The sequence below is a fragment of the Lipotes vexillifer genome, unplaced genomic scaffold (assembly GCF_000442215.2).
Source record: "Lipotes vexillifer unplaced genomic scaffold, Lipotes_vexillifer_v1.1 scaffold1306, whole genome shotgun sequence".
NCBI lineage: Eukaryota > Metazoa > Chordata > Mammalia > Artiodactyla > Lipotidae > Lipotes > Lipotes vexillifer.
In genome coordinates, this window is record NW_006786512.1 from 580536 (window position 1) to 607376 (window position 26841).

The following is a 26841-nucleotide window of genomic DNA, read 5'->3' on the forward strand; positions in this document are numbered from 1 at the left end:
TGAGTTTATTTCTGGCTGGCTGGCAAAATGTGCCTTCTTGGCTTAGAAAATTTCCCTCAAAACAAATTTGAAAAAAAGAATCCCACCTAAAATGGCAACATGAAATACTGTACAACATTTAATGCATTCATAACAAGCAAATTAGAAACATTCAACTTAAATTTACTTTAAAATAGATCTGGTGGGGCTTCCCTGGTGGCGCAGTGGTTAATAATCCGCCTGCCAAGGCCGCAGACATGGGTTCAAGCCCTGTTCCGGGAAGATGCCACATGCCGCGGAGCAACTAAGCCCATGCGCCACAACTACTGAGCTACTGAGCCTGTGCTCTAGAGCCCGCAAGCCACAACAACTGAGCCCCCATGCCACAATTACTGAAGCCCGTGCACCTAGAGCCCATGCTCCGCAACAAGAGAAGCCACCGCAATGAGAAGCCTGAGCACTGCAACAAAGAGTAGCCCCCACTCACCGCAACCAGAGAAGAGCCTGCGTGCAGCAACGAAGACCCAACACAGCCAAACACAAAATGAATTTTAAAAAGAGCATCTTTAAAAAAAAAAAAAGATCTGGTGAACAACCTAAGGGTCTATTGATGGATGAATGGATAAAGAAAATGGGTAAAGAAAAAAAAAATATATCACGTTTTCACATATATATTACACAATGGAATATTATTCAGTCATAAAAAAGAAAGAAATCCTGCTGTTTGTGACAACATGGATGGACTTGAGGGCATTATGCTAAGTGAAATTAGTCAGAGAAAGACAAATATTGTATGATCTCACTTATATGTGGAATCTGAAAAAAAAAAAAAAGCAAACTCATAGAAACAAAGAACAGATGGGCGATTACCCGAGGCGGGTGGTGGGGGAAATGGGTGAAGGTGGTAAAAAGAAACAAATTTCCAGTTAATAAGATAAATATGTTGGGCGGTTGTAATGCACAACATGGTGACTATAGTTAACAACACTGTATTGTATATTTGAAAGTTGCTAAGATAATAAATCTTAAAAGTTCTCATCACAAGGAAAAAAACTAACTCTGTGAGGTGATGGATATTAACTAAACTTATTGTGGTGATCATTTCATAATATATACATATATCAAATCATTATATTGTATAGCTTAAACTTATACAACGTTCTATATCAATTATATCTTAATAAAACTGGAAAAATAAATAAATAAAATAGATCTGAGTGTTAAAATAAGGTAGAGCTGGCAATTTGGATTATCCTGATCCAAACCAAAGGCAGATTTGCCCCTAGAAAATGTGCTGTGACTTATAGCAAATAAAATATCCAAACAAAAAGCATTAAGGTTCAGTGTGGAAGGAAAACCCCTGAACATGTATATAGAGACAAAAAAGCAATTGGGGAAAACGCTATTTCTTTTTCTGAAACACAAAAAAATCTGCCACTGAACAGTCTGAATCCCAGTTTGGAACAGTTTGCTATATACACCTGGTTTATAAAACTGTAGGTATACCATAGGTCAGTGCATAACTTGTAAAAGCCGAATTGTGAAAGCCTGTACACACGGGTGCAAGTTCTGACACAACATTCTAAGTGCTTCAGCTCACGCTAACTTTATTCATCCTCAAGGCAAGGCGACTCTTTGAGGGTGGATGCTATTATCCCTACTTCATAGTTGGGGAAACTGAGGTGGAGAGAGATTCAATGACTTGTTTAAGGTCACCTGGCCAGTGTGGAGCAGAGATGGGATTTGAAGTGACTTGGGTTCCACGGACCATGTGCTAACCACTCTGACAAATGGCCTTCATTAAAGGGCCGCAGGGAACATGTGAAACTGTTGATATGGCGATGTAACGCAACCACAGAAGAATAAAGAGATGTTTTAATAGTTTCTACGATGCCTAAAAGCAGCAAATATGATATCCTCTGCTGTTGGTGACGACAAAGTCAACAGAACAGGGAACCTGAGAGCAAAAATGATTAAAGTAGGTCCCAGGAAATGGAAAATATATCAGGCATGACAGGAGCACCTCAGACCTTTGCATGGGTGACCCATAGTTTAAAATTATTTACAAGCTCCTCTTCCAAAAGTGGAATATAGAACAAAAAAATTTCTTTTGAAAAGTGTATCGGTAAAATACAAGAATTCAAAAGCTGTCAACTGAGCAAATGCTTCTATTCATTGCTTTCACTGCCTTTTTACTTAAAAATTTAGGTTTGTAAAATTTCTTCTGTGATTATTGTATCATTTCCTTAGGTATTCCATTTTGTTTGTTTTCTAATGAGGCTTTTTGGGAACATGACACAATTTTGTCATAACTGGATTTGTAGAGCCCTTTGGTTTTTTCATACACACACACACACCCATGCCATCTAATGGTCAGCACACCTTTATCATCAAGCTATCTCTCTCACTTTGGTTCCAGACAAGTGTCTTTTTGTTCCAGAACGTTTTTCATTATAACTATGTACCTCCCTCCTCAGGTCTTTACTTCATAAATTTTTATTTTATTTTATTTATTTTTCTTTTTTGTGGTACGTGGGCCTCTCACTGTTGTGGCCTCTCCTGCCGTGGAGCACAGGCTCCGGACGTGCAGGCCCAGCGGCCATGGCTCACGGGCCCAGCCGCTCCGAGGCATGTGGGATCCTCCCAGACCGGGGCACGAACCGGCGTCCCCTGCATCGGCAGGCAGACTCCCAACCACTGCGCCCCCAGGGAAGCCCTTTACTTCATAATTTTTAGATGTCTTGATTCTTTCATTCCTTTGACCCTATAGACTGACATTGTCCTCAGCAGATCCTGAAGGACCTCTAAACCTCCTTTTTCTAAGACACCTCTTATGTCAGCCTTAACTAATTACCACGGAAATGACAACTAATTCACAAACCTTGATTGTGAATTAGCGCTGCCAATCTTCAAAGAGGTTATTATTAAGAGGCTGGGTTTGACTCAATTTCAAGTATGTTTGGCATCGTAGCCAGAGATAGGTGGAAGGCAGGAGTGTGGGTCCTCTGTGATGGGCACTTGGCATACTCCAGAACAAGTCTCTAATCCTTGTTTTTATCCCCTCTGTCTCCCACATAAGTAGTACTCAATTCGGTAGCACTATATATAAATTTAACATTATGTAAAATTTCAATTTGAGCCTAACTGGTATTTGGGATCAAGGAGCTAACTCTGGCTATTCAAACGTCATCGACTAAACATATCTTTGGGAGGAAGCAAGAATTACTCTTGGAAGCAAGGGGTGATATTCGGTATAGTTAACAGCTGGTATGACATGACCACACCCAATCAGAAGCCCTTGTAGTGCCGGGCAGGGCTTAAGGGCTCAAACCTTTGAGCTGCTGAATTGCAGGGAAGTTGGCGGGTCCTAGGAAAGTGGCCAGGGTGGGGTCAGTTGAACTTGGGGAGCTCAGGGCATAGCTTTTGGCCACTAGTTCAGAAGTATTTCAGCAACCATTACAGCCCCATCAGTGGCTCCTGCTGAGTACCAGCCTGCAGTGAGGTTCGTCGTGCTCTAACTATAATAGCTGGGACCTGTACTCTCTGGAATAGTATGTGTTTAACATTGAGAAGAAAGGCTAACTTGCATGAAAAATCATATTGCAGATGTTTCTTCGCTTACTAGATTATAGTCTCCAACGGTTTCTCAACCTTATCAAGGTTATCACGTACTGGTTAAAACAGTGTGATCTTCAAGATTGTCTACTGAACTTGAACTCACTGTACCCCACTTTGGACTATATTTGACTGGAGGTATCGATTGGGAGAGAAGTGGGACATACCCCACTCCTGGCAGCTGTTACCACCTGTGGACCCTTGATGATGTTCAGGTGGCTTTTGGGTGTGGTACAGGCTGCTCCCTTGGTGTAAATACACTTTGCGGCGAGATGGCACATGACCCCTGCCCCCCATCACTACAGGCACACTCAGAGCTCCAGCTCTTCCCTGGGACTGCACTCTGATTCTCTTTCTATGTCAGATTCCAAGGCAGGCTCCCCAAGGCATTCCAGGAGCCTTTGGGCTAGCATTTTTGGCAGACTGCTGAAGACCACGGACCCCTTTTCAGAACAAGGTTTTTTTTAATTATTTTTTTTAATCTTTTGGCCATGCCGTGCACCATGTGGGATCTTAGTTCCCCCGACCAGGGATGGAACCTGAGTCCCCTGCATTGGAAGCACGGAGTCTTAACCAGTGGACTGCCAGGGAAGGCCCAGAACAAGGTTTTTAAATGCATAAAATAAAATAAAATACATGGGATTACAAAGGAAACCAATTATATTGAAATACAGTTAACACAATATTTTTAAAAAATTGTGTTATAGCACTATTATATACATTTTAATTGACATATTACATAACAAGATCTAGCTGAGGGTCTATCTGATAACTACTGTAATTTAAGATATTTGCAGCAACTGTGATGTGATGTAAAAAACCTATGGGTTCTACTGGAGACTAAGTCATGGATTCTTACTGCCACCGTGGTGTGCTGCCTACCTTCATAATGGAAGGAAATGCTAAATGTCAGTTAAAGGATTAGTGAAAATAAAAATGTAATTTTTTTTTTGCCATCCAAATTCACAGTAACCTGAATTCTCTCTCCCCGGGTTAACAACCCCTGCAGGATAAAGTTACCCCAGGGGTCAACACCTCACTGGAGGCCCCACCCCTTGTGCTGGAGGCTGGAGCCTTTAGGCCACCCACACCGAACTCAGAGCGGTCTCTTGGCAGGGAAGTACTCCTCCCAACTAGTTCTGGGAATTTGGGGGCAGGAAAGAAGAGCTCGTGGGTGCCACTTTAAATAACTCATCCTTCACTGTTGAGGCCCTTCTCAGTCTGAGAACACCTGGAAACCAAGTGTGAAGTTGCCTACACCAGTGTGACTTCTCCCACAAACTCTCTTTTCCACCTGGACGCAGATCCGTGGATGCTCTGGGGCAAGGCTGAGCTTCAGTTTTCTCATCTGCAAAAAGAAAACACCCACCTCATAGGACTGTTAGGAGCATGAAATGAGATAACAGCTGCGCGTTGTCAATTGCACAGCCCTATTTGTACTGTTATCCTTTTCGACGGTTAGTTAGGTCTTTGAGGGCTGAGGAGAATCCATGCAGCTCCATTCCCCAAGTACCTGGTCCGCGTTAATCGCTCCGTAAACACTTGTGGAATGAAGGAAGGAAGCCTGCATTTGCACGTGGGCCTCGGTCGGCGAGCGCCCAGGGCTCCGGGCCATTAGGGCCGGCGCATCACCAGCACTTGTCTTTACTAACAGGTAGTAAACGCCTTTCCGGCTCTGCGCCGAATGGCAACCACAATTCAAGTGTTTCTCTCCAGGAGGACACCCGAGCTGGGGCTGCCCGACCCGCAGCTCGCCTCCGGGTCTCCCCGCCGTGGCTTCCGGGCCAGGTGCGGGGCGGCAGGGAGGGGCAGCGTCTCGCCGCACCGCACCGCAGCCGGGACGGCCGGGAAGGTGCCGGCGGCGGGCGTGCGAGGAGGGGCCAGGGGGTGGGGAGGGCCGGGGCGGGGCCGGCGTCCTCGTCACTTGATAAAACGCCTGCGAGTCTCCAGAGAACAACGGGCTCATTCAGTGGTCGGGAGCTGCCCGCGAGGGGGAGCGGCCAGGCGGAGAGCGCGACTCGTCCCGGGGGTGGGGCCGGGCGAGGCGGCGAGAGGAGACCGAGGTGGCCGCGGCGGCAGCCTCGAACCCAGCCCGGAGCGCAGGGCGGCCGCGCAGCTTCCCGCTCCCCTCCCGGCGCGCCGGCCCATGGCGGCCGCGGGGCGACTGTGGCTGCTCTACCTGTCGGCGGGGCTCCTGCAGCGGCTCGGCGCCGCCTTCAACTTGGACACCCGCGAGGACAATGTGATCGAGAAAACCGGGGACTCCGGGAGCCTCTTCGGCTTCTCGCTGGCCATGCACTGGCAGCTGCAGCCCGAGGACAAGCGGCTGTGAGTTCCCCTATTCTGCCCACCCCATCGGGGCGCCGGCCCGCGAGCGAACCGGGGCGGGGGCGCGCCGCGTTCCCGCCGGCCGGCCCTGCCTCGCCCGGGACTCCGCCGGCCCCCGGGGGGAGCGGGGCCAGACGCCCCGCGCGCTCGCCTCCGGCCCCGCCCGGCGCCGCGCCTCCCCCCATTCAGCCCCGGAAGGAGGACAACCCGGGGGCCGACCCCTGAGGACCGCGGCCCCGGTGCCAGGCGGGGCTGTCCTCAGCCCCGGGAGAGTTTACTTTTTTTTTTTTTTAAACAAAGTGTTTTCCGGCGGTCCTTCCCTCCGGGCGTGTTTGCCGGGAACCCGGCAGGTGGCATGCTTTGCTGAGCTTCACGTGTGTGCTAGGCGGGGGTGACGTGGGGTGGAGGGTCGCTGTACGCTGCGGTGGGGTGACTGGGAGGGTCGTTCAGGGAGATCCAGGCCTTTCCCAAACACAGAGAGCACCGCGGCCCCCCGCAGACTCGCGCGCCCCGCAGAAGTTGGAAAGCCACCTTTCATCACGTCCTGCGAGGCTTTCCCCGAAGGGCGGGTGCTCCAGTAGGAGAGACTTTTACATGCCTTTCCCCTTTTCAAAAAGATGGAACTAACCACGCACCTGTTCCCAGGCTAGATCAGCTGAGAAAACAAGACCCTCTTAGTGGTGTGGCCGAGCCGTCGCCCAAGCCCCAAGGCGTCCGGCGCCACCCGAGACCCTCTGGGCTCCTGCACCGGGCAGGCCCTGCCGAGGGATGAAAGCAAAATGTCCGATCTGGGCTGGTGCTTTGCAAACAAGGTTTGGAAGTGACAGCCCCGCACCGTGGCAGAGAGGTGCTCTTCCCTGGAGAAAGTGGAGACCGGCACTCTTAGCCTCTCTTTTTCTTTGGAGACAGTGTTTGGTTCCCACATGATCAAACTCTTTAGGCTGGAGAGGGTATTTGGGAGCTTAGTCGCCGTAATCGCTGTGGGCTACATTCTTGATCTGTGCTACCGAAAAATAAACTGACAAAAGGTCCCCCCTCCCCACAGGCCTTTAGTTGAACTGAGGTCCTTCCAGGACCAACAGACCGAAGAAAGCAAAGTGCAGCTACAGGAAAGAGGACTTTGTGTTTATGAGAGGGGAATGGGATTTTAGGGCTGGAGGAAACCTCTTGATTTCAGCAATTGAGAACTTTGGAATTGGTGAATGTTGTGGGTCCCTGAATCTTAAAGTCAGATTTTTCTGGTAACACCTGCTAGTGAAGCAAAGAAATTAGTTGGGGGTGGTCTGCAGGCCTGGCCAGCTGCTTATACTCTGCTTTCTCTCAGTAGAAATAATTGTTATGCTGTAAATTTGAAATGGAAGGTGGTTTCTGGTAGCTCCATGAATGGATGACATTTAGTGTCTCTGAATACTTGAGCTTGTAGATGTGCCATCTACCCATACGGAGAATGAACTTGTTAGTGCAGAAATGGTCGTGGGCCCGCAGGGGGAATACATTCTCCTTAGCATTCTCTGCGCCAGATGCCTACTGACGCTGGTGGTTTACTTGAAATACTTGTTCAAGCAAAGATTGTGAAGGGGAAGTACTGGGGCAAGAAAGTGTCTTGGTGGAGATTTTGCAAAATGTGACTTCAGCCAGGATCTCTGTTGTCACTAAGGTTAGCTGCATGCTCGCTAAAACTTGTTCTCTCTGGTGGGCTTCTCTATTAGAGCTGCTGCAAGTAAGTAAGAAGCAGCCTGTGTTGGGGTCTGATGCCTTCTAGAAATGCTCTTCTTAGGGACTGAAGGAGAGGAGCAGCGCACTCTGAGGGGCCTGTATCTTTCCTTAGAGCTCAGAGTGTGGCAGTAACCACACTCTAAGGGGCTGTGGTTTATGTCAAATGCTGCTCCCCCCACCCCCGCGCCCCTCCCCTCCCCCACCCCCAATCGCTTCTTTTGGTAAAGTATTCCAGCAGCATTGGCCCGACCAGGAGAACCAGCACACACAGGCCGTATCCACATCAGTTGTAACCTTTGTCAGTAAAGGATGTGTGTGTAAATAACAGCCGGTGAGGCTGAGACCTCACAACTTCTGGGCCAGCTTCCTAAACTCTGTACTTGATGGAAAAGCTCAGTGGGAGTGTTTCAGGGAACTGGTGAGAGAGACCTGAGCTCAAAATTCCTTCTGGGCGTTTAGCAGCTGTTACTTTGAGCCTTAGTGTCTTTATCTGTAAAACGGAGATATTACTGCTTAATAGGGTTGTTGTGAGGCTTAAGAGATAACATGCAAAGTGCCTGATTCCTGCCTGGCATGGGTATTTGCTGACTAAATGGTGATGCATTTAGAAGCAGTAACTGAATTCCTACTGTGTGCCCTGCTACTCCACAGGTATTAAACATCCTGTGATTCTCACTCTGCCAAAGAGTAAAGTCAAAGGTTGTTGTAGTTTGGGTAATTTAAACTTAGTTACATTTATGAAACCCATTTTGAAAGCAATTTAACTTTGATCCATCTTAGACTTATAACAAGTTAATTTCTTGAACAGGGGACTTTACTGAGGCAGGAGAAGTAAAATATCAAAGATGTGTGGGCATAGCAGATGAATGCAGCATTATGGGAACAAACCATAGATGTTTGTGGGTTAAACTTTCTACGATGCCATTTAAATATTTAATAACATCTTAAACTCTACTTAACATTTTATAACAGAATAATATTGTATCTGAGAGCCTTAAAACATGCTGGGTGTTCCTAAAACTTTGGGGACTGTAAAATTGAAATAGAGACTGTAAAACTTTCCTCCGCTGTGTATTAAAGAAGTTTCAGACTCCAAAAGGTTATTAGATGGTTGGCTGAGCTACTGAGGTCTGAGGACCTTGGAATCTTTCATTTCTCTTAGGTAGTTAAGGTTGAGTCACCCTGCCTAGGTAGAAAGTAGGGGGTGGCATCTGTGGGTATGTCCATCCTGTGAATCATCCCTCTTAGCTCTTCTGGGAAGAGATGGATATGTGTATGACTGCAGGGCAGAATCTGGAAAGAAGAGATAAGTGATATCCTCAGGGAGCAATCCTGGGTCTAATCCAATTGCCATTTTCTTATTTTGGGGAACTTTCTGATCACTGCCGTCTTCCCAAGGCTCTCCAGGCCCACTGTCGCTTCTGTTATGCCTCTTTAACATTTGCTCTTGGTTTTTCTCAGACTTGTGATGCTTCCGCTCTTAAAATCGTGTTTACTGAACTAGAGATCATCTAGTCCAACTAGCTCCCTTTATAGATGAAGAAACTGAAGCTGAAAGTTAGGAAATGTCTAAAGTCTCATGAGTGCTTAAGCAGAATCTTAACAAAATCTGGATTTGAACTTGGTATTTCTGACTCATGCTCATTCCACCTCTAAAAGGAAAAGTCAGAAGCGTCCTTCAGACCTGGAGAAATTGGCCAGCATCTGAATTTTGGAAATGTGCTATGTGAGGTTGATTTATTAAATTGCTCCCCATGTGGGTCAGGCTGTCTATTTAAATATCTGTGCCTGGACTCTCTTCCTATTGACCCTTATTCCAGCTGGCCTTGGATCAGCTTCCGGGTCCTTCTTTGCCTGTCACTCCTTCCCCTTCTGAAAAAGCCCTTCCCCTTCTGAAAAAGCCCAGTGAGGGGTGACTGGAGCCAGCCCAGGATCAGAACTGTGTCCAGGATGTGTACTTAAGTACTTGCTTCCTTGCATTCATTCAGAGTGCCATGTGGCCCAGGGCCATCGCCCAGGGACTGTCTCGGTCACCTTGAGTCCTCAGAGTCGGGAAGGAGCCAAACTGGGCAGGGAGACTTGGAGGATATCTTAGGACTCTGCAAGGAAGCAGAGATGGACAAGCTTAATTTGAACACAGGCTGGTGTGAGCGCATCCAAGTAATGACTTCGGGTCAAAAAAGAAAAGTATTTTTGTGGTATGTATAATATGTCGGGAAAGTCAGGTGAAATCCTCATGTAATAAAGTGTCACGCTATTGTAAAGAAGCAAGTACTGTGTTCTTAGTTGTATAATTCTCTATTTTAGCGGAACAGTAATATCAAGATTTAATTTAAGCTTTGTAACCAAATAGTGCTGGAACTATGGTGCCTGGTTCCCCTGAGAACCTTGACTTAGCATATTGCTATGGATGGAGTGGCAGGTGGATTATCTGGCACTTTCAAGATAGAAAGTGGAGACACAATAGAAAATACTATCCTTTGCTTAAGTGACAGGGTCAGTTTTACCTGGAACCCTGGTTGGTTCCGAGTCAGCCCACCTTGAAGAACATATTCATGTTGTAAGAAACAGTTTAAATTTCTCCATGAAAAGCCTTTTGAGCCCAACCCACACTACAGCACTTATTCCTTTGAATGTCCGTATCCCTTCGTATCATATGTTCTGATGGTTTTGTGTGTACCGGTTATCTGCCATTTTCAGAGGATGATCTAATCTCCCCCAGCTGGATTATAGGTTATGTGAGGGCAGGGGTCCTAACGTTCATTTCTTTGCCTGATAGCACGTCGCATATGCCTTGCAAGTACAATGGAGTCCTATCATACACTCAATGTAACTTGTGAAGTCAATTTTTCCAGCCCAGGGTAGAGATGGAGAAATCCCTTTATTTAGCCCTCTGTCCTTCCCTGTTCACCGTAGGCATTGGTCTCTGCTGCCCCCAGGGAAAGTGAAGCTATGGTGGTAACACAAAGTCTCCACACACAAGACCTAATTCTTGGTTTTCGAGTTTTCAAGGGCCCAGGTCCCAGCTAAGGGATTTTCATGAGTGATTTTTTTTTTTTATAGGTGATTTTTAATTACACTTGACTTTTGCCTTAAAGGCAGACTTTAGAACTTAACCCCAGAAATACAGGCTGACCTGCACTGCAGTGCGTACTCAGGATCTGCTGGTTGTTAAAACGAGACTAGATAGAGAAGGATGGCCGTAGCGTAAGATCCTGGAAGCTACTTGACAAGGGTGTGGAGGGCAGATGGAAGTAAGAGTGTGAGGGCACTTGTGAATTGATGGCTAAAGCTTTACTTATTCATGGTTAGTAAGGGAATCTTGGATACATGTAGCTCTTAAGTGCAATGGTGAGGAAGCTGCTGACCCCCTCCAGTGAGTGCTGTAGAATGATGAACCGAGTGGATCACGTGTCTCAACCGAGAGCTAATGGCCTTTTGGGAGGGTGGTCAAGGTTGAGCCCTGCAGTAAAGGGCCCCGGGAGCTTTACTGCTCATCTTACCCTTGTGTTTTTGGGTACGAGTTTAGAAGCAAATAACTATATTTGCAAGGAACCTTAGGGGTTCTCAAATCTGGCTGGTCGTCAAGGTAACTTGGGCAATCTCTTTATAAAAAATATAATTCTAGACTCAGTTCAGATCTATTGTACTAGTTTCCATAGATGTGATCTAAGAATCTGTTCATAAAGTTTTCTAAGATTGAGCTAGATGAGCTTTCCTTTTTCACACAGAAGGCAAAAATAGTGTAGTGGATAAGAGCAGACTCTAGAGCTAGAGTCTAGATCCCAACTAGAGTCTAGAGCTAGATGGGATCAAATCCTGCTCTGCCATTTACTAGCTGTGACAGTGTGCAGGATACCTATAATTCTGCTCGTCATTCCAGCGTGTAGGGGTTTTCCACATACACCACCAAGCCATTCTCAGATACTAGTCAACTCAATTCTGACACTCTGTACCTGGAGGTAGCATCAGATTCCACAGATTAGGGTTCAGTCCTGCAAGACTGCCTCTCCCTCACTTCAGATGCCCATGTCAAGTCCAGGTTGTCCCCTCTGCTGACGGACTGGCTATAAATTGGAGGTTCCCATGACCCCCTTCTTGGGTTTGATTAATTTGTTAGAGTGGCTCTCAGAACTCAGAGAAACATTTTATTTACTAGATTACCAGATGATTATAAAAAGATATAACTCAAGAACAGCCAGGTGGAAGAGATGCATAGGGCAAGGTATGGGGAAAGTAGAGTTTCCGTGCTCTCTCCTAGCATGCCCCTCTCCCCAAATCTCCACGTGGTCACCAACCCCGAAGTTCTCCAACCTCCATCCTTTTGGGTTTTTATGGAGGCTTCGATACATAGGCACAGTTGATTAAATCGTTAGCCATTTGCTGATTGAACTCAACCTCCAGCCCTTCTTCCCTCCGCTGAGGTCGGGAAGGTGGTGCTGAAAGTTCCAACCCTCTAATCAAGTGCCTGGTTCTCCTGGCAACCAGCCCCCCTCCCAGGTGCAGTCCCTTGGTCTTCTCATTAACATAACAAAAGACATCTTTGTCGCTCTCCTCACTAAGGAAATTCCAAGGGCTTTAGGAGCTCTGGCAGGAACGGTGGAAGGAAAGCCAAATATATTATTATAAATCACAATACATCATCTCTCTGGGTCTCTTTCCTCAGCTGTAAAGTGAGGATAATTGCACCTTAGACTAGTCCTGACTCAGAGTAATAAGCACTTAAATAAATGTGGAAACCAAGGCTGTGAGAGGTGAAGTGGCCATGACATGTTGGGCAAGTTGGTTCTCAGTCCACATCTTCCATGCTTCCTGGCCTATGCAGTGTGTGCTTTCTCCTTTGGGGTTTGGTTTTGATAATGTTCAAGTGTCCATCCTCCCTTCGCATCCATTCTACAGTTACATGTTTGGAAAGTACACCTCAGAAGAACCACGCCTTGTGGCCTTTTGGTAGCTGCCACGCGGTAGATAAACACCAGCAGGGTTTCAGTAAGCAGAGGAGATGAATGGGCGGACTGGTGCGGGGATGATGAGGTTCTGGACGGCAGGGACTTCGGGCATAGGGTACCCACAGAGGGTGGATTGTGCAGTTACATAGGGTGGAGTGATTCATACTGTCTGGTTTCCAGATCTTCTCAGACCTCTGTGACTTTCAAAGTCTCAGCTCCCACCTTATTCCTGGTAGGCTGGGTAATGTGCACTCCACCTAGGGCAGGGCTGATGACGATTTATTTTTCATAGTCATTTGTTTGGCATTAATGTATGGTAGGAAGGAGCTTGTGCAAAGCTGGATCTGATTTGTTGATGATGAAGCCGCCTAAAGCTGAAAGATGCACGGACAAAGTGTGAAAGTCATGTTCTAGCAGATTTTAGTTTGTTTGTTAAACTGGCGTTTAGAATTGCATACAGAGATCTCTTGGAACTAAATTGAGGCTAATTGTTAATTAGTTGTGAACTGGGACAGGTCAATTGGCTCTTCACCAGTGTTGGTCCTTATTAGCCTAGTAACAGGGTAGAATGATCACCATCTAAACCACTGCTGTCTGGCTTTTCCGTTTCGATAAACAGGGCAAGACAATTCTAAATCAGTTCACCTGATCCGTGGTTGGTGTGTTTGCCGAATGACACCTTCATAGACCACAGTGTAGCAGCCCACCTTCCCCACACGGCCACAGTACTGGATTCCAGTGTTGGATACTGCAGTCACTTCATCTAATCCCAAACTGGCAAAAAGACTTGAGGAAAACTTCAAGTCTCAAAAACCAATTAAATGGTAAAGATGACTGTTCCGAATTGAATTAGGGGGAATATGGGGAAAGTGCCACAAAAGAGTGCAGAAGGCGAACACAAGTGACATGGAGCCCTGGTTGTCTGCTCGCGTGTTTATTTGCCAACCAGCTGGATATGTTTTACATGTCATACAATCCGAAGATTACTTTTTTTGAAAAGCCATTTCAGATATAAGAAAAACCTTTCAGAGAAATTGGCTATATAAGCCTGAGAGTATAGAAATAAAAATAAACTTTGGTGTTCTATGCAAGGGGCACATTGGTTAGTGATACGAAGAATGAACAAAGCACAGGGTAATGCCTATTTACCTGTGGTCTGTGCCTGCTTTGCTCGGTGATATCAATGTTGCTACAGTTTCTTCATTTTGAAAAGGACGTTCATTTGTACTGAAGTTATTTTAATCGTGTGTGTGAGTGTGTGTGTGTGTGTGTGTGTGTGTGTGTGTGTGTGAGAGAGAGAGATACACATGATAATAAATTGTTCAGACCCAGAGCGTAGGATGTCACTGAACTGTAGGTCTCCTGAGCCAGTTAACTTTTTGTCTTTGCAGAACCAGAGTCCTTGTCTTCAGGGTTTACTGCCATTGATCAAGTGGTCAGTCTTCTGTGGTCCCGATAAAGCAACATCATATAAAGTTAACTAGAGGATCCCATTAGAGTGAGCCATAGTGTAGGTGTGGAATGGTAGCTCCTTGGTGTGAATGGCCCATTCGGTAGCACTGGGAGTTTGAAGTTCTGTACTCCCTCTCTTTGCTGAGGAGAGTAAAAAAAAAGAAATCTTTCCTGGGTCCCCTTCCCACTGATAAGTCCTGTCAGGTGATGGCTGACCCCCCTCCTCCTGGCAGTATAGTTTCATCTGTCCCTTGAGAACAAAGGTATTTTGAAGTAGTGAAATGCAAATGTTTAGAATTCTACAAGGCCCTGGAGAGATTGGAGATAGGTAGGAAAAGATATTTAAAATACCTGGAGTGAATGTGAGGTTGTTGAAAAACTATTGATTGGGCGTATGGAGTTCACCTTTGCTGGGACACAAATAAACCTCAGAGTTTTTAAAGAGGGAAAAGCTTAAAGAGGTTTAGATGTGCTCCAGTGGATATGCAGACATGATTCTAGGAAAATGGCTTTGCCACTGAGGCCTCATGGCTGCTAGTGAGAGTAGGCCCACGGGCCAACTTAGGACAATACTCAGAAAAAGTTGAGATCTGGCTTTCAGATCTGGGTGATGAAGAGTCTCTGCACGAACCCACAAGTGCCTTCTAGAGGATCAAGGATAGGGTCCTGGGGAAGACCGAAGGAGAGACCCACTGAATTAGATGGTCCAGACCTCAAGGGAAGACTTTGGGGGCCAGCTGGAGAAGTGTTTTAATGCACGGCACGTGGTAAAATCTTTCCACATTCCATATCGGACCAGCCAGTTTAGAAAGAAACGTACTTTTTAAGCCGTGTATTCAGAAAGGGCCCAAGGCTGCTACAGAGATGAACTGAGAAAGGGTGTGGGAGTGTGGAGAAGCGTCCTGGGGACCCTCAGAGGATGATCCCATCAGCTTAGCCACACCACCAACCAGAAGCCAACAGAGAAGGTTTTTCACTACATAGGATAAGAAATTGGTCTTTTGTAAGCTCGTTTATTTCTATGTATGTGCATGTATGTTGTATATTTCAACCTAAAAGATAATAGGGATTTTTATCCTTACTTGAACATGAGGACCAAGTAAAAACTTGGAGGAGAAGTATGCTCTGGACTAGCTAGAAAAAAACATAACCAGCTTCTTCTTTTTCCCATATAAAAGTTGCTAATAAATGCTCAGGCACCGTTCTAGGGCTAGAGATACAGCAGCAAACAAAATAGATAAAATTCCTACTTAGGTTCTGATGGAAGAGACAAAATAAATAGGGGTATTATGTTAGATGGTAATAGTGATACAGGGGAAAATGAAGTGGAGAGAGGGCCCGAAGAGTGGGAGTGGGGTAGGGAGTGATTGGCCACCGGGCAGGGAAGACTTCACTGAGAAGGTGCAAGCCATGTCAATATTGGGGGGGGAAGTATCCCTGGTGGTGAGGATAGCAAGTGCAAAGGCCCTGAGGCAGAAGCACCCCTAGCATGTTCAGGAAGAGCAAGGAAGCCTATATAGTCTCCTTGGGGCCAAATTGTGTAGAGGCTTATAGGTCTTTGAAAGACTGGTTTTTACTCTCGAATGAGATGGGGAGCCATTGGAGGATTCTGAGAAGAGTATGACATGTTCTGACTTAGATTTTAAATGGATTTCTCTAGCTGCTACATTATTGAGAATAGACTTAAGTATATAGATGTAGTGATCTTAATGAGGAGGGTCCTTTTAATAATAGGTAAGAGTTGATAGTGGATAGCAGCAGTGACGATAGTGAGAAGTGGTTGGATTCTGGATATATTTTGAAAGTACAGTCAACAGGATTTCCTATGGACTAGACATAAGAGAGAGAAAAAAGCTGGAAGAGAAAACCGTTGTCATTCAATGGTTTAGGGTGGACTATAGAAGAAATGGATTTAGGGTGAAGAGCCTTCACCCTGAGTTTAATTTTGGAGATCCTAGGCTTGAGATGTCTGGACATCAAGTGGAGCTGTTGAGAAGGCAGTCGAAGAATATGAGTCTGAAGTTTAGGTGGAAAGGTTTGGATTGGAGATACAAATAGTGGAGCCCTGGGCTTCTGGGTTGTATTTAGAATGGTGGGCTGAATGAATGAGTTCACCAAGCAAGTGAAGATAGAGACTAAGGACACAGATGCAAGGCACTCCCCACGTAGAGGTTAGGGAGATGGGGGGACCAGCGCCAGGCACGGAGAGGGATGGCCAGTAAGATGGGGAGCTAGGTGATGTGCTATCCTGGAAGCCGCATGATGCAGGTGTTGCAGAGAGGGAGTGATCAATCAGTCGTGTCAGATGACGCTGAGAATTGATCCCTGGCCTAGCAATAGGGAGGCCATTGGTGACCTTATCAGAAGCCTTGTGGAGTGGAGTGGAATGGAAGCAATGCCTGGTTGGAGTGGGTTGGTGAGAGACTAGAAGAGGAATTGGAGGCAAAGAATAGGGACTCTGCTGAAGAGGGGAGCAGAGCAAGAGCTGGAGGGGAAACTGGGGTCAAGAGGGAATCTTATTGTTTTTTAAGAGGGGAGGAAGTGACAGTGAGCTGGTCTACTGATGAGGATAGTTCAGTAGAAAGGGAAAAGTGAAGGTAGGAGTGGGGAGAATGGCTGGTGTGATGTCTGTGAGTAGGCGAGAGGGATACACCAGTGGAGAAGTTAGCCTGGTTACTGGAGCACAGGTAGCTCATCACACCACAGAATAAAGGGGCCCGGATGCAGGTCGGTGGGTAGTGATCTTGGTGGGAGACTGTGAGCTTTTTCTGGTTGCTTTTAATTTCTCAGTGAATAGTAATAGATCATTAACCCTAATTTACTCAATACCTGCATAGAAGTTTGCCTCGTAGGAGTAAGAACTCCATTCTAGAGGCCAAGGAGTGTGGGGTTTGAATCCCAGCTGCTTCCCATTCTGTGGACTTGACCTTGGGCGAGTTGCTTGTGCTTATCAGTAAAATGGAGGCACTAATGATAACTACCCCGTAGAGTTGTGAAGATGGAATGTAGTGAGTGTGAAGCCCTTAGCATCATGCCCATCACGTCCGGTAACACTAGCCTTTCCTGTTGTGGCTGCCTTAGAGTAAAATCGTACTGTAATCCCCTCACATGGGAGAGTTTTGTAGCTGTCTTATCTTTACTGTCTGGCAGACAGCAGAGGTTACCCTTTGGGGTCAGATCAAAGGTGAAGTTGCCCCCAGAGTCCGGGGGGAGGTTCACAGATAGATGGGAACTATCACATTGCCTTGAAGAGAGGAAGGGGAAACACGGGACTTGGAGGAAGGAAGAGAAGTTGGAAACAAGGCAAAACCCTTTAAGGATTTCCAGTTTCTTATGCTATATTTGAGCTACAGAGAAGCACAGCTTCTTATTTTGTTAAATTCTTACAAGGCTCACTTTATGTGTTGGGGGGACGTTTCCCATGTTGGAGTATCTGCAGCTCCGGCATCTGGTTTTGTCTCAGACAGCACAGCATCCGTGTGTCCTGCAGGCTGGGTGGACATGGTGGGGGTGGGGCATTGGCAGGTGGGTGGGTACCATGCTGGGTGAGAGTGAGTGGGCAACACGCAGGGGTGCCGAGGCCCGGCTTCCTGTTCCCTGGCCCGATTGATTGTCTTGGCGATCATGGTCAACTCATGCAGCATTTCACTGCGTGCATTGAACAAAAATGACATATGGCCTTGTTGAGTTGTCAGGGAGGTAGAAAACGAGACTAAATGGCACTGTGGCTTCTAAAATACTGGCAGTTTTCAGTCTCTTCTTTCAAGATAACTTATTGGCTAAAGAGGTAGCTTGAGGTAAATCTGAATCCGAAAGGATTTAGGATATCTCTGCAGTTACGCAAGTGTGGCTCATCAGGACCTTACCACCCTCACCCTGGGGTGTACCACAGATTCATTAGGGAACATCTTTCGGAGGTGGCATGGTGGTGAGTTATTAAAAAAAAAAGTTATCTCAGTATAGTGCAGAATGAAATATGAGTAAGTTTTTAATATAAAACACAAGGCTTTAAAGACAGTTCAAGCTTTTGGCGGTCATCTTGGGCTGTGCCCCCATACTTGTTCATCTCCCCTGTCAGTCAGGGCTTCTGAGAAAATGGTTGAACCGCTGACCGGCACAACCCTTTCTCTGCAGAGGGGTGACTGACACCCAGGAACGTCAAGCGACAGCTAGGTAGTAGCGGCGTGAGCCCTGGAACCCAGCTGCCCGATGCCCGGTCCACCAGGTGCTATGCCATACACATCTACATCTTGGTAGGTGATTCCTGTAATTGAACCTGTACCCTGTGGTCTTGCTCTTAATAGAACAGTATCTTACATTTTTAAATGTCTTTCCCCCATAACGGCCTGGTATAGCGATAGCAAATACACAGCCACTGTTGCCCTTTCCGCCCTGCCAACTGGGGGCACTCCAGCTGAGTCTCAGAATTCTCCAGGTCAGCGTTAGTTAGCCTCTGCTGATGTATGTATAGGTGCTTGCATCTGTTTGCCCTTTTGGCCTGGCCAAATCCCCTGCATATGGAAGGCACTCTAAATGTCTCCCTGTTGGACATTATTCCCGCTGGTTTCTGAGCTTCTTAAGAGCGAGGCTGATGGCTTGTCCACTTTTGGTTCCAATCTGATAGACAGAAATGAGTACCCAAAAGGCATTTGTTAAGCCCTTTGAGTTAATTTCCCAAATACACTGAAGTCTTGTAGAAAATAGGAAGTGGGATGACCATTTCTTTGGAATGATCCTTTATGCCCTGATATTAGTACTATAAAAAAAAAAAAAACTGGTGAAATACACATAAGATTTATCATCTTAACCATTTTAAAGTATACAGTTCAGTAGTGTTAAACACCCACATGGTTGTGAACACCCCTGTACTCCTTAAACTTCTGGAGTGCCCCGAAATCAGGATGGCCCTAAGTATAATTGCTTTACAATGGTGTGTTAGTTTCTGCTTTATAACAAAGTGAATCAGTTATACATATACATATGTTCCCATATCTCTTCCCTCTTGCATCTCCCTCCCTCCCACCCTCCCTATCCCACCCCTCTAGGTGGTCACAAAGCACGGAGCTGATCTCCCTGTGCTATGCGGCTGCTTCCCACTAGCTATCTATTTTACGTTTGGTAGTGTATATATGTCCATGCCACTCTCTCACTTTGTCACAACTTACCCTTCAGGATGGCCCTATTAGGGCGTAAAATATTGATAAACCAAACTTAAATACCTAAACATAGAATTGTGCTAAATCATATCATCTGATATGATATTCTAACATAGATTAGTGGCAATGGAATTAAAATTTTAATAAATTTATAATGTTAAAAATTCCATCTCCTCGATCAGCTCCATGCTTTGTGTCCCCCTAGAGGGATGGGATAGGGAGATGCAAGAGGGAGGGGATATGGGGATATATGTATACATATAACTGATTCACTTTGTTATACAGCAGAAACTAACACACCATTGTAAAGCAATTATACTCCAATAAAGATGTTAAAAAAATAAGTTCTTTCCAATCTGGTAAAGGACAGCTCCTGGTTGATTTCAGCAGCTGTGCCCCTGGCTCCATTTGTGGAACCCTAGGGCTCCTCACTGCATATTCTTTGAGAAACCGAAGTAATTTGTTTTAAGTTTTTTGCTAAGTTATGAGGAAATGGCAACAGATTCAAAAAAACTGGCCATTTGTTTCTTTTGTCTTGCTACTCTTCCTACCTACCTCTTAGTAGCTTTGAAATGAAACCGATTTCAGTGGCACACTGAGTGCAGGTGCAGCTGAGGTTTGATGTGACAGTGGCACATTCATGGGTTGATGTTCAGGAGGAAGTGTGTGTTCGGGAATATCAGATTAGACTGACAGCTGTCCCTGGTGGCAAGGCTGGCTTTAGCTTGTCTTGCAAATACTTTGTTCATACCACCCTCCCTACCTACCCACCCCCTGCTTTCTTTAGAGCCCTGTTAAAGATGCTCCCAGGTATTCGATTATCTTTTTCTTCTGTTCCTTGTCTCTTTGGATTTCTAATGACTAATTTCTGTATTGCCCAGAATCTGTTGAGTTTAATAGGCTTTCTTTGTTCTTATTGATGTTTTCATTATGAAATTTCTAGTAAGCTATTTGGGAGCTGTCAAAATAAAGCTTACTGGTGGTTCTGAATTGTGGGCCCTCTGTAGGCTAGAGGTTGGGACTGATTTATCTGTTTGCTTTAACGTTGAGGCTGACGTGCGTCATTCTTCACAAATAAAACAGAAACGTGCTTTAAAAGAAATCTGACCCCCACACATGAACAAAGAGTAGTCATATTACCCAATAATGCTTTTGTGGATTGCTTTACTACCAAAACTGCTTACCCCCTGCAGAAGTTAGGAAGGAACCCAGGGAATGATCTAGAAAGGTAGTCCATCTCTCTCATGTTATAGATAAAGAACTGGAGGCCTAGGATTTGTTGTCGGTTATGCAGCCAGCTACTGGCAGAGCTGACCCTCCACCCTTCCTCCCCCTAGTGTCCAGAGCTCTCTCCACACTTGAGCCCCTCCCTGTCTTCGACCTCCACTGCCCACCCTTGCAGGGATCAATCTAGCCAATGTGTCTGTTTTTATAAAATGTCACCGGAAGCTTAAGCAGATCTGTTCAGGTTCCACCAATTTTCTTTGAAAATCTGTACTCATCAAAAAGTTGCTGGGCTTCCCTGGTGGCACAGTGGTTAAGAATCCGCCTGCCAATGCAGGGGACACTGGTTCGAGCCCTGGCCTGGGGAGATCCCACATGCTGCGGGGCAACTAAGCCCGTGCACCACAACTACTGAGCCTGCGTTCTAGAGCCAGCGAACCACAGCTACTGAAGCCCGCACGCCTAGAACCCTGTCCTCTACGAGAAGCCACCGCAATGAGAAGCCCGCGCACCTCAACGAAGAGTAGTCCCCCCTCGCCACAACTAGAGAAAGCCCGTGCGTAGCAACGAAGACCCAATGCAGCCAAAAAATAAATTAATTAAATAAATTAAAAAAAAAAAAAAGTTGCCATCCTGAGTTTCTGAGATAACCGTTTCTCCATGAGGAACCGGGCCTGGGATTGCGGTTGAGCACGCAGAAGCGGTTGTGTGTTCCCCGTGGGGAATCCCTACCCCCTCTGTTTCTGAACAAGCCACCCAGGCTCCCTCCACACCTCTCATTCATGCTTTAGATTAGATGTAAGGTGAGGTAGTGCCTCAGGCAGTGACTCACTCTCGCTCTTCCCTGTGGCAGGTGGCTGCTGCGGGCTGGGTTGGACAGTGTCCACAGCATCTAAGGCAAAGGCATTTATTGAACCCTGCAGCTATTTGTCAAAGGTACTTACCGCACTTAAACCCTGCATATCGAGATGCTCCTGAACTGGGCACATTCATTCTTTTCTAAAGGAAGATTTGAGGGGTGAGCATTTTGTGTTGTTTCTCCATAGCTGAGATGTTCCCCTGAATGCTGTCAGTTTCGTGGACTTTTATAGCCAAGTGACGGTTCCTCTTTCTGATGTCATTGCATTTTATTCTGCACTACACTTGACTGTGGTGTAAAGTTTGTCCACCCTCTCAGCTGGTTGGATTACCTCGCTTCACTATGTGTGTGTGTGTGTGTGTGTGTGTGTGTGTATAAAAATTTTTTTTTGGAAGAGTAGAAAGGAGTAGCTTTATTAGTTTGCCAGGCAAAGGGGGACACAGCGGGCTCCAGCCTTGAAAAACTATGTGTCCCTCCTCAGTATATTTCACAGCCTCTGTCCATTACAGTACATTTGCACTTGATTGTAACGCCCAGATGACCGGCCAGCACAGTGCCTGGTACACAGTAGGTACGGGTTTATGTGCCTCTTTATTGGTGTGTCGTCACACCTCTGGAATGGGCTGTGAAACTCAGTCTCTAACTCTTGCCTGCCTGCAGCTGCCTACAGAAAGCATGTGTGTGCTTGTCCTATGCAGTTATGAGGTTTGCCTTTTCATGATTTCTGGGAACTGATTTTTTTAACATCTTTTTTGGAGTATAATTGCTTTACAATGGTGTGTTAGTTTCTGCTTTATAACAAAGTGAGTCAGCTATGCATACACATATATCCCCATATCTCCTCCCTCTTGTGTCTCCCTCCCACCCTCCCTATCCCACCCCTCTAGGTGGTCACAAAGCACCGAGCTGATCTCCCATAGCTGTGCTATGCGGCTGCTTCCCACTAGCTATCTGTTTAACATTTGGTAGTGTATGTATGTCCATGCCACTCTCTCACTTCGTCCCAGCTTACCCTTCCCCCTCCCCATGTCCTCAAGTCCATTCTTTACATCTCCATCTTTATTCCTGTCCTGCCCCCTAGATTCATCAGAACCATTTTTTTTTAAGATTCCATGTATATATGTGTTAGCATATGGTATTTGTTTTTCTCTTTCTGACTTACTTCACTCTGTATGGCAGACTCTAGGTCCATCCACCTCACTATAAATAACTCAGTTTCGTTCCTTTTTATGGCTTAGTAATATTCCATTGTATATATGTGCCACATCATCTTTATTCATCTGTCAGTGGACACTTAGGTTGCTTCCATGTCCTGGCTATTGTAAATAGAGCTGCAGTGAACATTGTGGTACATGACTTTTTGAATTATGGTTTTTCTCAGGGTATATGCCCAGGAGTGGGATTTGGGCACTGATTTTTAACCTCCATGACCATCTATCTCTGTCATTTTCTTTGCAAGGCTTTTAATAAGCCAGTGTCCATCAACCAACATCATTTTTAAAATTACATTTTAAATTTACCTTTGAATAGGTAATATACTCACATGGTACAAATATAAAAACTAAAAAAAGATTACCCTTGCACTTCTGGTCTCTAGTCATCCTATTCTTCCTGGAGACAACAGTTGTTTTACTAGTTGTATATGTTTATATTTGCTTATAAATTTGCAGACACCTGTGAAAGGATTTACTTTTTTTTTTTTTTTTTTTACACATGATAGCGTGCCACGTGTATTCTTCTGAACCTTGCTTTTTTTTTTTTTTCTCGGCATATTTTAGAGCTTGTTTGATGTAAATAAAGAGCTTCTTTAGTATTTTTAATGTCTGCATAGTGTTCATTTTTAAGCATGAGCCATGATTCCCTGAACCAATCTGGATATTCAGGTATTTTCTAATCTTTTGCTGTTAAAAGCAGTGCTGCAGTGAAGAATTTTATACCTTCCTCCTTTTACCTTAGATAGAGGATCACTTCCTGGTGCAGTGGCTTGCCCAGCATTGTTTTAATGATCATGGCTGATTCCGGAGGTGTGTCTGGCTGCTCTTCATGACTTTCTATCACAAACTGTATCCTACCATCTGATATTATTATAGGCTACTCAGCTGGCAGAGTTGCTGGAATCTTTTCAACAGCTAGAGTTGACAGTCCTAAGCCCAAGCTGTTGGGATTCCTCATGGCTTCAGCATTTGTGCCCCACCTGGACCTATGCTTGTTAAAATGTACTTGTTAAAATTAGAATGGCTTGTTGGAATGTGTGTTCACCAGATACTGATAAGAGCACATGTGGTGCTTCATCCCTGCTTTGGAGTTAACAGGGTTATTTGACGTTTCATTTGATCCTTGCAACACCCTATGAGAAAACTTAGATAGGAGCATTTCACAGATAATCATACAGATGACACCCAGCTAATAGGTGGTACAGCCAGGACTTGAACCTACCAGGTCTTCGTGGAACTCCCTCACATTTCTGATTATGGTTTTGACTTACCAGTGTGTTACCAGGCAGGTAAGAAGGCATGGGCTAGCTGGAGGTGGTAGCTGTGATAAGCATGTGCCATATTATCCCAATAATAACAGGCCCAAGTAGGACGGATGTTTAGCCAGTGTATACCAATAAAGTAGTGCTAGTTGTTAAACTTTCAAAATACTTCTGGTTGGTAAGAGCTTTCCCCCATCTCCCGAGTGTCCTTCGACACTGCCCTGGCCACTCTTCCCATAGGACACCCCCCACTCCCATATTTTGCCACAACCTAGCAACTAATGGGGAAATGTCCTAATACAACAGGTCGCTCTGGGATGTAGCTCCAATACTACACCACCATCTGTGCTGATTAATTGGTTTCCAAGTCATATTGATTGCTCAATATTTTTTAAAAATTAATTAATTAATTTGGCTGCATTGGGTCTTCGTTGCTGTGCGCGGGCTTTCTATGGCCCTATGCCCAGCTAAAACTTCTTTTACTATGGAAAAAGGGGGAAACCGGCACTGGGTGCCAGCCAGCAGTCTCTGGCCCAGCTACTAAGCCCGTTGCTTCAGTTATCTCATTTAGAAAATAAACTATGTGATCATATTAATTTCCTTTTCAAAACATTGAAAAATCTGGATTTCCTAAGCTGTTGGAATAGTCAAATGGATATAGTGACCTACCAGGTATGTGCTTTTTAAATATACCTTTTATCTCGGCTTTTATTAAAAGTATTTGACTGAAACATGATGGAAATTGAAAAGTTACTTTTTCCTTTGCAAACGAACTATTTGATAACAGCCTTTAAGAAATGAGTCTTGGGTCTTCCCTGGTGGTGCAGTGGTTGAGAGTCCGCCTGCCGATGCAGGGGACACGGGTTCATGCCCCGGTCCGGGAGGATCTCACGTGCCGCGGAGCGGCTGGGCCCGTGAGCCATGGCCGCTGGGCCTGTGTGTCCGGAGCCTGTGCTCCGCAACGGGAGAGGCCACGGCAGAGAGAGAAATGAGTCTTTTTTTTTTTTTTTTTTTGGGTTAGCACTGACGATATGCTCAGTCCACTTGGCATAGAAAAACCATATGGTAACAACATACTTGAATTTAAAATTATGAAATGCAATGATAATTATAAAATTTTATTTATCAGAAATTTGCTAAATGCCTGTGTACCAAGCACTGTGTGAAGGTCAAGGATGGGAGGGTGAGCTCACAGTCCAGTTCAGACAGGTTTCTTAAAAGGACAGCTCACTAGAAGGACAAATGTGATTTGATTTGGCAACTAGAAAGTCAGGTATCTGATAATTCAGAAGCACAGGAAGTGATCCAGTGCCACATTGGACAAGGAGCTGCTTTGTAAAACTGAAAGAACAGGATTGCTTGGAGATTTTCATTCTTCCTTTTCTTACCACAGTAGATAAAAGCATTTTGGTTTTTGAATTTTATTTATTTTTTATATAGCAGGTTCTTATTAGTTATCCATTTTATACATATTAGTGTATACACGTCAATCCCAATCTCCCAATTCATCACACCCCCACCCCCACCCCTGCCCCGCTTTCCCCCCTTGGTGTCCATACATTTGTTCTCTACATCTGTGTTTCTATTTCTGCCCTGCAAACCAGTTGATTAGTACCATTTTTCTAGGTTCCACATATATGCGTTAATACACGATATTTGTTTTTCTCTTTCTGGCTTACTTCACTCTGTATGGCAGTCTCTAGATCCATCCATGTCTCTACAAATGACCCAATTTCGTTCCTTTTTATGGCTGAGTAATATTCCATTGTATATATGTACCACATCTTCTTTATCCATGTGTCTGTTGATGGGCATTTAGGTTGCTTCCATGACCTGGCTATTGTAAATAGTGCTGCAGTGACCATTGGGGTGCATGTGTATTTTTGAATTATGGGATAAAAGCATTTTTATTATAACCCCTTGAGTGATGTTTTACTGGTAATCAGTTGCTTGGTCAGCTGAAAAGCCCTTTTCAGCTCATGATTTTATTTTTTAAAATGAACTAGTTATATATTTAATTAATTACTCTTTTTGTCTGCGTGGCATGTGGGATCTTAATTCCTCGACCAGGGATCAAACCTGCCTCCCCTGCACTGGAAGCACAGAGTCTTAATCCCTGGACTGCCAGGGAAGTCCCTGGTTATGTATTTATACTTTATCATTTTTTGTTGAATTCAGGTGGAATTCTTGGCCATTCTGAATATAGGCCAGTATCGTGATTTTATCTTGTTGGGTGCTAACTATATTCTTTTTCCTTGAGATTATTTAAATCTTTATTGTTGGGAGGTTAGAAGCAAGTGTTGAACCAAGGTCATTCCAAAAATTGATGCCAGGGCTGGAACCAGAATTCCTTCCCCACCCGCTTCTCCATGTTGCTGATCTGACCGCCCTTGTTGGCATTCCAGTTAAATAGTTGAAATTGATGCCGTGATTTCACATTTTTTCCCCCAGTTGATGGTTGAGGTTCTGAGCTGGAAGAGGAGTTGCATGTTGTGGATAATAAAAACATGTTCTGCTTTGGGTGTTCTTTTATTGTATGAGCTCCCTTGTTCTTAGTCAGAGACACACCTGTAGTAAAATGTACTGAGTCAAGTAAGAAACAGAACCCTCAGGCTCAGATGTCACAGGAGTTTCATAGTCACTGGAGATTGAATTTAGTTTCAGCATGTTTCTCCAAGGAGACAGGAAAAAAGTCTCAAGAAATGTTGGGAAGGCCAGGACAAGATGACTGGTTTTGTGATCCACATAAAGGCCACAAGTATCCTTTGGGCCCCTGTGGCATGGGTCTTAAAGTGCTTTATAGACCTTAATTATAACTCTTGTAAAATAAATACTTTTTAAAAAAGATGGATAGATTAAAGTACTTCAGTGATGTTTTCCAATGAAGCAGAAAGAATAATTTGGGTGTAGTGATGTAGAGCAAGATTAGGGAGTGTTGGGCAGAACCCCTATTTCATCAATTACCAGCTGTGTGACATTGGACAAGTTACTTGCCCTCTCTGAACCTGCATCCACATTTGTAAAATGGGTGGTAGTAACAGTGTCTACTTCTTAACTCATAGCAGAGTGCCTAATACATTGTAAGAG

General features: G+C 45.1%; 1 protein-coding gene across 1 annotated transcript in view; it reads left to right on the plus strand.

Moving 5' to 3' along the window:
• The first annotated feature begins 5740 nt into the window (after positions 1-5740).
• ITGA6 (integrin subunit alpha 6) overlaps positions 5741-26841 on the plus strand; it is a 74873-nt gene continuing 53772 nt past the window's right edge. The window contains exon 1 of the mRNA XM_007458840.1: positions 5741-5922. Coding sequence (XP_007458902.1) covers positions 5741-5922 — 182 coding nt within the window. The remainder of the gene's footprint in view (positions 5923-26841) is intronic.